At 35.7% G+C, this 12,293-nt stretch overlaps 1 protein-coding gene across 1 annotated transcript in view; it reads right to left on the reverse strand.

Moving 5' to 3' along the window:
• Positions 1-304: 304 nt before the first annotated feature.
• The window catches only part of SP4 (Sp4 transcription factor), a 71,375-nt gene continuing 59,386 nt past the window's right edge, over positions 305-12,293 (reverse strand). Inside the window, exon 6 of the mRNA XM_090287125.1 lies at positions 305-2,780. Coding sequence (XP_090143251.1) covers positions 2,533-2,780 — 248 coding nt within the window. The 3' untranslated portion in view covers positions 305-2,532. The remainder of the gene's footprint in view (positions 2,781-12,293) is intronic.

A 12,293-nucleotide genomic window follows, 5' to 3' on the forward strand; every position in this document is an offset into this window, starting at 1 on the left:
AAAAACTATTCTAACACTGGAGTTCTACCATGATAAATACATAGCTTTGCACTGATAATTACAATAAAGAAAAGTTTTATAACAGTGGCAAAGGGAATGAACAGTGAAATGCCATTAAACAAGACTCTACTGCACATCTGTGCCCTAATACTTATAACAGCTATCTCCCACTCAGTCAAATAAAGGACACTGAAATTTACGATTCTTATAAGACAGAAAAGGAGATTCAAAATGGGATGCAGAACAGACTGTCAAAATATTTCTAATTTCAGTGGTGAAATGTGCACCTGCTAACACAAATATATTTTATATGCTATAAAGCTATCCAGATTCAGTTTGTTAAATTTATAATAGGCCTCATTGTTGATTAAAAAATAACTTCCATTTCTGAAGAGCGTACACAGGTATGCATTAAAACTGGTTCATGGAATAATGGTGCAGAGAGCTCATACTTGGTATTATCAACAACAAAAAGTGTCACTCTGAGAAAACATGATTCAAACGTTAAGTTTCTTTGCATAAAAAAATTTATAGCACTGATTGTGTAGCATAATGATAGATAAAATATATATTTGATGTTTCAGCTCCTACATAATAAAATTAAAAATAATACTACCAAATGCTCCTCTGTACCAATCAAAACAAACAGATTCTGATGTTTTAAAGCCAGATACATCAGTTGTTAAGAGTACATTAAATAAAATATACAAAACAATTTACAAAATCCAACTAAAATTTAAAGACTTTGTTACAAGTCTACAAAAGCTTTAAGAAACTTGAAATTTATAACCACAGTGTAAAAATTTTTTTTCCTTTAATCTCAAAGCTTTTTTATACAAACTGAAAGCACAAAAGACCTTCAGTTTTATATAACGCTACAAAGGGCTGGCCTAAAGTGTACACAGTGTAAACAGTGATCATTACAGTATTTCTCCTTCATCAAAAATACAAGAAATATCACAATTTTGGAAGAGAATTCGCATGAGTAGTACTTTTCCTGAAATAATGGAGAGTGCACAAGAAAACATGTACCTATATTCAAACAGTCCCCAAACTAAGAATGCTAAGAAAATAAACCAAGCAGTTAAAAACTTTACTTTTCAAATGGTCAATTCCAATTCCACTACAATTCTGAGTAAATACATTTTTAAAATATGAAATATCTTACTAATATTTAAGCTACTGATATAATCCAAACATTTTCATATTAAATTTTTTGGCCATCTTTCCTATAAGACCCTTGCATAAGCAATGAAATAATTTTTTCTTTAATCACTCAACTAAAAATTATTCTGATTTTTAAAAAATAATTTTTGCTTCATAATATACCTGTTATGTATTTGTTAGGCTGTCTTTTTCGGGAAAACTCAGTTACTGGCATAACCTAAAGACATTACTGTGTTATAAATTCTTAATCAGCCTTCTGACACAGTACTAGATAGAAAACGGGATTGACTAATTTTTAGTAGAGAGGAAAAGGAAATTATAGTGTAGTTACAAGATAATTTTCTGCTGGCCTTAAAAAAGTGTGATAATTCTTTCTTTGGCTACCAAGTCAAAGCATAAAGAATTTTGCGCATTGTCAACATAACTCATATTTACAGGATATGAAACTACAGATTGATTTATACTCTATGCAAATATTTCCAATATAAACATTTAAAATGAATTTTGTGGTACACCCCAGAGTTAGGAATATACTCAATCCTAACTTCAAAACCTTACATGTTAAGTTACCTCATTTTATTTTTTCTGAAGCTATTAATGAGTTTTGTTTTAACCATTCCCCGACCCCCACCCCTATATTTTCCTAAGGTTTCAATCTAAAATTTAACCTAAGGTTTAGTTCTAAGTTCCTCTTGTGTCTCCAAAAGGAGAAAGCATTAAAAGCTTCACTGATTGTCTGCATACACACTACTATAATGTAGTGGTAATAAAGATCTGAGGTGCACCTCAGATTACTTTTTTGGAACTTACCTAATTCAACTGTTGAAGAATTTCTAGCATTTAGAAAAGACGGCCAAAACTATTTTCAGTTGATTTTCCAAAAATCAAGATAAGGAAATAAAGTTTTATCCCTATCACCAGTTAACTATCTTGTTTTCTGTGCTATAGGAAAAAAAAAATCCATATAAACTATTACTGACTGAATTTATAACAAAGTATTTCAAAGAAAACAGTCCAATTAAGGTCCAGCCTGCAAACTACTGAGGTCTGTCTTTCTAAACATTTTAACACATGATGTTAAGAGAGGGGAAGATTCAGCTTAAACATGTGACACATTTCCAAATAACTACAACTGATAGTATGGAGGAAATACTTTTCTACCTGTTTCCAGTACATCAGTTTGCTTTTTTGTATTTTCAAAATTTCAACAGTTCACATGTTGACTCAAACCTTGGCATATTCAAAGAAGCCGAGAATGAAAACATGATTTCCTACTCTGTAATCCACTTGACCAGCCCATTTCCAGATTTTCATAGGTGTGTAAACTTAAGTGCAGCACTAGAGGTCTCTGTTATAAATAACTTTTCAGAATTCTTCCATGTTGGCTGAAACATTGGGAGTTGCTGGGTTTGAATCTTGAGAAATGGCTGCAACTGTGACAATTCTTGGGGAACCAAGCACCTCTGTAACAGATGAGTCCAGTTCTCCCGAGGTAACAATGGCAAGAGCTGTCCCACCACCTTTCTTGTTCTGGTGCGTTTTGACATGTTTGGAAAGATGATCACTCCGCATAAACCTTTTAGAACATTCTGGACATTCAAATCTCTTTTCACCTAAACAGAAAAATAATAAATAAATGGTAATTCATTTTACTTAAATGAAATTATAACTGTAAATAATTTCCCTTCTGGTCATACTACACTCTTGTTTAACTTCAGACTAGTTGCAAAATACTTTGTTTTTATTTTTAAATGCTATCAAAGAAGCAGTGTGGCACAGGAGATACAGCATGTGACTGGGAATAAAAGACCCAAGTTAAAGTCCTGGTTTTGCTAAGAACTAGAAGTAAAAGCTGAAGCAAGTAAAATAACCACTCTGGGCTTCAGATTCCCTATCTACGAAATAAGGTAGTTTTCTAACAGATGATCTCCAAAATCTCTTCCAGGTATAATAATATATAAGGCCCATGCCTATTCTTCCTTAACAACGACTGTCTAGATTTTCGTTATAATGCCTAAAGGCATGAAAATATCATGGAACTATTTCAAATAAAATTAGTTAATAATTTAATACTGTGTTTTGAGTTTCCTCACAAGGCAAAAATGAGTCAGGCAAATGCTAAATTTCAAATAATAGTTTTTAGGTCTCAAACACTAAGATTCTCAGGTTGTGGTATACAAAATGATCCTTAAAATGTTCTTTAATATATAAAATAGTTCTACTGGAACTATCCATTTCTATATTCTGGAGTAAAAACAAACTAAATGTTAACAGAAGAAAAAAGCTATTTCAATTTTGTGTATAACAGATGGGGCATGTAAAAAAATTGGTTAATTGGTATATTGTGATGTTCACTATTAAACAACTTACTACCTTCAGTCCTTCCTTCTAAAATTGCTACTTAAGGGAATGAAAGGTTTTCTCAGTCTGACAGTAGGACTTGGATAATCAAGTTCGTTTCAGCTGACTTCTTTATTTGGCCCTGCTTTCGACTTACCAATAGAAAATCTATACGTTCAACTTTGTCCATGTCAGATATTTTCCCCTCTTCTATATGTGTTTGCTTTTATTTTTTTAAAAATTGCATTTGCAGTATCTCGTTGAACTTTTTTTCTTTTTCAGTCTTGAAAAATTAAATAAAAGGATAAATAAATGGTTTATACAAAATTCTCAAAGACATTAAAAATAAAAGTAATTAAGCTTTAAAGTAATGTGACTTGCTCTTATGAATGCTATGCCTAGACAAGGATGAAAAGTACTTCAGGGTTTAATTTTAGGGTCAATTTTGAACTCCTTTACCTTTCAAGTTTCCCATTTGCTTTCAAAAGAAAAATTCTGTTTATAAATTTTAAAGTTGAAAAGACTCTTAAAGGATCTTATTTTACATTTTCATTTTATTGATGGGTAAGTTGAGGTTCCAGAAATTAATTTGCTTAGGAATCACACAACTTATTAATATCAGAGCAAGGTTAAGGCATCCAATGTCTGGTTTGGGCCTTTCATGCGCCATCGCCACAGTGCAACCAGGGCCCGCTGTCCTTTTATAGCAACAATGGTCGAGAGTACTCAGAAAGAAATCAGGTGGTGACGGCCTGATGGCACAATGTCATCCAGTAAGCACTGAACCGGCTGGGTGATCAACCTACCCGTGGCTGTTTAATACATGTTTGTTAGCTGTGATGTTCATGACCTCAGTCATTTTTCAACGAATATTTATAAAACACTTGCAATGCGCCAGGCACTGATGATACAAAAATGAACAAGAAAGAATCTCTGACTTTAAGAAGCTTCCATGGTCCTGAGACAGTCATTTGCAACCACGTGGAGCTATGGTTAAGCTTCAATTAAGAAAGCTACCCCCACCTACTCCACGGCAAACTGTAAGACAAATAGGACATGATGGTGACATGGTCTGTATGTGGACTTTCAAGCTGTCTGCTACTAAGTGCTATGGGTGTCCAGGTAATTTCAAGCAATGAAATTTGGCTAAAATCTCAAAATAAGTAAACTATGTTGTACAATTAAACTAGTATTAGGGAACTGACATTTTAGTTTATTATCTTTTTCCACAGAGAAGTGTGTTTTCTGTGGTGCTGGACAATTTCTAAAGCTCCTACCCTTAGCAAACATTATCATTATACTCAAAGAAGTAAGAAGTTCTTGTACTAATTACATATACTGCAATATCTTTTTAATTATTTTATATTTATTCTTAGTAGGTTAGTACTTTTGGTAATTAAAGCAATTAATTATCAAAACTGTTGATATTAGCTTACTGGTGGTAGGAAGAATGACCCCCATAATATGCCCATGCCCTAATCCCTAGAATTTGTGAATATGTTTTATTACATGGCAAAAGGAATGTTAACTGAAGCTATAGGGTTGACATAGGAAGATTATTCCAAAAACAGCTAGGTGGACCTAATCTAATCATACAAGCTCTTAAAAGCAGAGTGCTTCCCTTAGTTGGACTCAGAGAGATGCAGCAGAAGAAATCAGACAGATAAGGAGCTGAGAGGGGCTGGACCTGATCTTGGTGGAGGGGACCACATGGTAAGTACAAGAAGGAATGTCAGAAGCTCCCAGAGCAAAAACACCAGCCCGGAGCTGACAGCCAACAGGGAAACGGGGCCACATCCTGCAACAACAAAAGCTGAATGTGGCTGAGAGTATGAATGACTTTCGGAGCAAATTCTTCCCCAGAGCCTTCCGTAAGGAACACAGCTCAGCTGACACCTTGACTGTGACTTTGTAAGGTGCAAAGCACACCCAGCCTGAGCTTACTTGAACTTCTGACTCAGAGAAACTGTGATACAATAAATCTGTGTGGTAAGAAAACAATCCCATTTATTATAGCAACAAAAAAATAAGGTATCTGGGAATAATTTTTTACCAAAGAGGTAACAATAGGACGCTGAATTGGAAAACAATAGGACACTGAAGAAAGAAACTGAGGAAGGTACAAATAACTGGAAGCACATACTGTGTTCATAGATTGGAAGAATTAACCTCATTAAAATGTCCACAGTACCTGAAGCAATCTACAGATTCAATGCAGTTCCTATTTAAATACCAACGGAATATTTCACAGATCTAGAACAAATATTCCAAAAATTTACGTGGAACCAAAAAAGATGCTGAACAGCCGAGCCAGACTGAAAAAGAACCAAGTTGGAGGATCACAATACCTGACATCAAACTATACTACAAGGCTACTGTGATCAATAAATCTTTGTGGTTTTAGGCTGCTCAATTGGTGGCAGTTTGCTATGGCAGCAATAGAAAACTAATAGTTACATAAGATATACCTTTGAAAAATTAAAGTCTAATGAGAAAATAAGTTATAGCTGATACATAGTTCAAGATCTGTGAAGTATCTTTATTGTAAGTACACAAAGCATGTCAAGAACAAATTCAAAATTATTTCTCTAAGGCAGCAATTTTCAACCTGCGTGCGTGGCACGCTGGTGCGCCACCAGAATTTTTAAAGCATGCAACGCCTGACTATTTAGTCAGGGGCACTGACCCCTTTTCCCTGAGATGATCAAATTAAAAAAACAAAAACCGACAACAGCCAACACAATAGCCATCCGGTATGAATGAAATCAAAATTATACCTACTTTTTGGGGGGTCAGATTGGCAAAAAAATATATTTTTGGTGTGCTGCAGAATTTTAGTAATTAGTTTATGTGTGCCATAAGAAAATGGTTTAAAACTGCTGCTCTAAGAAAAATCTCAAAAACATAACCTGAACAATTTTGGTTTAATAAACTGACTACAGAAAAAATTTTTTGCTTCCTTGCCTAGATTAAGAGAATGTCATGCTGTATTACATGATTATTAAAATAATTTAAGCAGAAAATTCATATTTAGAGACATTAGATGACTTCCTAACATGATATTCTTTAAAATATATATATTTTATTTATTTTCAGAGGGGGGAAAGGAGGGAGAAAGGGAGAAAGATCAATGTATGAGAGACATTGATCAGCTGCCTCTCGCCTAACATGATATTCTTAACAGTAATTTATCTCATAAAACATCTGCTTAAGATTTTCAAATGGAATTGGAAATTTGAGGGGTGAAGGAAATAAATCAGATCTTTAAGCTTTATTTATTGGAAGTTAACCATCAAAGGCCAATTATAGCTGTCATAGTTCTGCCTACAATCAAGTTTTTAAAATGTTGTCGTCAAACCTCAGCCAATATAATGTGTAAAATGTTTTATAAATTAACATTATTTCTAAATTTGTCATTTAATAACATACCTCCATATTTATACATTAAAATTAAATTTAGGAGCAAACTACGGAACTGTGTTAGTTTCCTGGGGCTTTGGTAATAAGAAAATATCACAAACTGGGTGGCTTAAAACAACAGGTACTTATTCTCTCACAGTTGTTGAGGCTTGATGTCCAAAATCAAGGTGTCAGTAAGGCAGTGTTCCCACCAGAGGCTCTAGAGGAGAATCCTTTGCTTGCCTCATCCTAGCCTTCTGGTAACTTCTGGCAATCCTTGGCACTCATTGGCTTGAGGCTGCATCTCTCCAATCTCATGGCCTTTTCCCCTGTGTCTCTGTGTCTTCTCCCCTTTTGATATGGTCATCAGTCATTGGATTTAGGGCCCACTAGGTCCTAAAACCTAGACAGAGTATCACCTCATTTTAGTTCATCTGCAAAGAACCTGTTTCCAAATAAGGTGATATTCACAGACACCAGGGATTAGGACTTGAACATATCTTTCTGGGAGACACAATTTAACCCACTGCATGGAAATTTCAATGTCTGGAATGTTATAGGCAAGTAAAAAACACACTCTTTGCTCAATATGTAGCATATATACAATTTCTCAGTAAAAATAACCAGACTTTTATACATAACTCACATTACAGAAGTCATTTTTTTTCAATTTCCTTCTAAGAAACCTAGTTATTCAAACTGAGACTTGTAGCCCTGGTTCCCTCCAGTCCTCCCCTTAGTGCCTAAAGGATACCCTTCTCTACCCAGCCTAGAGTATCTACACAAATCTTTTCACGAGCACACTCAACTCTCATCACTTGTAGGTAAATTAAAAGGGGAAGGAATGATAATTTGAGGGAAGTCATGAGGCTTAAATTTTCTTGAAGTAAAGCCTTAGAGTAAGGGAAGGCTGAATGGAAGTTACAAGGGAAACAAGACTTAAGAAGGTTTAGGTAATTATTAAAGTACTGAGAAAGCTGACCAAAAAAGAATAGGACTGATAGACTGTTCTGAGACGCTGAGAGGTAAGACCATGAATTTACAGGAAGACCAATTCGCACAATGAGTACTTTTTTCATTTCCTCCTTCAGCAATTATCTAGTCAAACACAGAAGCCCTTTGGCCATTTCTTTATAAATGCTTTAAAAAAGCTATCTTGTCTACTCTAAGAGTTTTAAGTATCATCTATAAATGGATGACCACATCAAGATCCAGACTCCTTAACTGAAACGTGAATCTGACATCTCCTAGATGTGCCACAGGCAGCATCACTCAACATTTCATAAACAGAAATTACCAACTCTCGTTCTAATCCTGTAATTCTTCAGAAGAGAGGAAAAACCCAAAACCATGGAAGAGGCCATGTCAATAAAGATGGCGACCTCCAAAAATTCACTCCTCTGAAAAGAATCAGAAAACGGAACAAAAACTATCAAAATCAACCCTTTCTGACTCTGGAAACTAAACAAGGTTTGCAGTAACTCAGGGAATGTTTTTTTAAAGCAAAACAGCTCAATCTTGACAAGAACAGAAAGCTCTGGTATTTTAATCTGCTTACCTCTATTTCCTACTCCCCCAGCAGCCTGGAAGACACCAGAGGGAACAGAAGTGGAACTCTTTCACATTCTCATTCCCAAAGAATTATCATTATTTGATCTGCCTATCAGTTCTTTGGAAGACCCCATGTAGGAGACTTATCTTTAACGTCCCTTGGAGATAGCCCATTATGAAATGCCTTCTTTGGGGGTGGAAAAGGGCATGTGTTTTTCTAAACCAATGAGTAACATTCAGGATAATAAACTAAACAAGAAGGTTAAAAGGAAAAGTTGAGAAATAAGATACCCATAGGGGTTTTGAAAGTTCTGGAATGCCCCCGGGAATCTAGAAAGTTACATGAATGCTTAGGACTGTGAGCCTACTCAGTAAAGGCCCAAGAAGGCCAACCTCTCACCTGTGCCTAAACTTTGAGGCTCTGCATAAGCAGGAAATGAAGGCTAAGGCAGAGTTGTCAACTGTCTGCTGAGTGTTGAACGGTGCCCCAACATTCACAGAGAGACCCTCAGCAAAGAAGGTATTTATTGGTTTTAGGTATTTAAAGAAAGAATATTTGAAGAAATTATGGCTGAAAACTTCTCAAATTTGATGAAAAACATTACTTTATACACCCAAGAAGCTCAATAAACTCCAAGTGGGTTAAATGCAAAGATTCATAATGAGATACATAATAATAAAGATGTTTAAAATAAAAAACAAAGAGAGAATCTAGAAAGCAAAAAAAGAGAAGTGACTCACTACCTACAAGGGATCATGGATAAGAATAACTGCTGAGTTTTCGTCAGAGAACACGGAGACCAGAAAACAGCAGGATGATGTATTCAAAGAGACTAGAGAAAAGAACCTGTCAACCAAAAATTCCATATACGTCAGAACTGGAGAAATTAAGAGCGTCTCAGATTAATAAAAACAAAAATTTGCCAGTAGCAGACCTGCATCTGTAAGAAATACTAAAGAGAATCCTTCAGGCTGAAATAAAAAGGTGCTAGCCCTGGCTGGTGTGGCTCAGTGGACTGAAGGCCAGCATGCGAACCAAAAGGTCGCTGGTTCAACTCCTAGTCAGGGCACATGCCTGGGCTGTGGGCTAGGTTCCTGGTTTGGGCCGTGCGAGAGGCAACCGATTTCCCTCACACACTGCTGTTTCTTTCCCTCTCTTTTCCTCCCCTCCCTCCCCTCTCTCTAAAAGTAAATAAAGTCTTTAAAAAGGCACTAGATGGTAACTTAAATCCACATTAGAAATAAAGAACACCAGATAAGGTAACTATACAGTTAAATATAAGACAGTATAAATGCATTTTTGATTTGTAACTCATTTGGTCCCCTATCTGGTTTAAAACACAACTGCATAAAGCAATAGTTAAAAAGCTGTGTTGATGGGTTCTCAATGTACAAAGATATAACTGGTGAAAGTAACAGCAGATGGGGAGGCAGAACTGTATAAAAGTTTTTGCATACTATTGAAATAAAGTTGGTGTTAATCCAAAGTAGATTGTCATAAAATGTAAATTATAATCCCCAAGGCAGGCAACCACTAAGAAAATAACTAAAGAATATATATGTATGGTAAAAGAAATAATGGAATTAAAGTAACACATAAGAAGAATTTATTTAACCCCAAATGTCAATGATGAAGACAAAGAGAAACAAAAGAGATAAAATACATATAGAAAACAAATACCAGAATGGCAGAAGTCCTTATCTGTAATTGCATTAAATAAAAATGTATTAAACTCTCCAAATAAAAGGCAAAAAACTGCCCTGGCTGGTGTGGCTCAGTGGACTGAGTGCCAGCCTGTGAACCAAAAGATCACCAATTTGATTCCCCATCACGGCACATGCCTGCGTTGTGGGCCAGGTTCCCAGCTGGGGGCATGTGAAAGGCAACCAATCAATGTATCTCTTGCACATCAGTGTTTCTCTCCCTTTCTCCCTCCCTTCCTCTCTCTAAAAATGAATTTTAAAAATCTTTAAAAAAATAATAAAAGGCAAAAAATTGACAGAATGGATTTAAAAACATAATCCAACCATATGATATTTAAGACACAAATAGGCTAAAAGTAAAAGAATGGAAACAAGATATACCGTGCAAACAGGAAGCTGGAAAGGCTATACTAATATCAGACCATTAAGATAAAAATTGTTATTAGAAACAAAGGACACTTATAATAAGAGACACTGCATCCATGAGATATGATGATTATCAACATATATGCAGAGTCCCAAACTACAAGAAGGAAAACTGAAAGAATTGAAGGGAAACAGACAATTCTCTTAACATATTTATCCTTTTCCTATATTCTCCATTTTAACTGGTAGTAGTTATCACTAGGACCCAGCCTGTCTTCTCTGGGTCTCATTATAAATCCTGTACAGAATAAGTTTTTGTTTTATCAGGCAATCAACTCATTAGGTTCAGACTAAAAGTTATATCATGCTTTCTTTGGGCAGTAGTTCCAATATTAGTTCATTTTTAAGACTTTGTTTTGCTGTTTGGGTCTGCTCAGCGCATGCTGGAAAGTAGGTGGTAGTTTATAATTCAGTTCTTAAGGGCTGGGCTATGGTTCTGTGGGTCTGTTCTGAGTATGTGCGTCTCTTATTTTGTTATACACGAAATTAGGGATCTTCTACAAATCCCTCCAAAATTTCTCTCATGTTTTCCAACCCCCAGGTGTTCTGTTTCCTAGTTACTCTGGCCAGACAACCAGAATTCCTACGGCCCCTTGTACCGCCAGCCATTGCCTTCAGAGAGAAAAACAAGTTATTCCCCTCACACTTGCTATCAAAGAAGGGCCCCATTTCCTGGTTCTCCTGGCCAGAGATATGGATATTTTCTCAGGTTTTTAGGTAACTATGCTGCCACTGCCTCAGTGCAACCTACAAACCGAGCTGACCTTAAGAGCACAGGGCCCCCCTCTCCTAGTTCTCAAGTTAGATATACACACAAGTTAGTGTTTGCTGCCTACACCTGCTATTCAGTGCCCACAGGATCAAAGCTGATAGAGGAGAAAAAAATACATCCTGTGAAACTCACTTAGGTTATACATACTTTGACTTTATCAAACTTCTGCAAACTAAAACAGAGATTCTCAAGGAAAAGGACATATTCTAGAAAAGAGCCAATCTGTCTTCCACAAAACTGTAGAAGTTTGGGACTCAAAATGGTAGGAGGGAGACAAGAAGCATAAAACAGTAAATTACAGTCTGTAGGTGGAACATTAACCCTGCTGTCCAAAAACTAGGGCAAAATATTGAAAGATCTGTATTTAAAGAAATGTGGTCCCACAGTATATTACTGTATTTTGTAACTAAGTGTCTTGCAGTATAACACACAGGGCCCCTACTCAATCGCCTAAAATAAAAGCCGCCAGTTTATAAAGCTCTCATAATCCTTCACTTAAACACATTCACTAATCATCATCATTGTCAACATGAACAAAAGCCAAGGATCTCTGAATAATTCAGGAGAACCTACAACATCAGAAAAAGCAACATGCAGACTAAAAATATTCTCCCGGAGAAACATGATTACTAAAAATTTTCTAGCTAGGAAACTCAGACTTTCAGAAAGCCCCTGCACCCACACAATGAGTATAAGATGCAATAAAAAGAAACAATAAAAAGATGGAAATTAAAAAAATAATTCAAAAGAAATATTTGAAGATAAAGTTCAAGGGCTCTCATAGAAAATAAAAGGAAAGAAGACAAAAAGGAGGGAAGTTGTAAGAAATTTACAAAAGAGAAAATCAAGATATGGAGTCTCGCATATACCTAATAAAAGTCCAAAAAGAATAAAAAATAAAAAGGGGATAAAGAGAAGTGGTGGGAACGCATGG

This window comes from Furipterus horrens, unplaced genomic scaffold (genome assembly GCF_987537825.1).
Source record: "Furipterus horrens unplaced genomic scaffold, mFurHor1.1.pri manual_scaffold_9, whole genome shotgun sequence".
NCBI classification, from domain to species: domain Eukaryota; kingdom Metazoa; phylum Chordata; class Mammalia; order Chiroptera; family Furipteridae; genus Furipterus; species Furipterus horrens.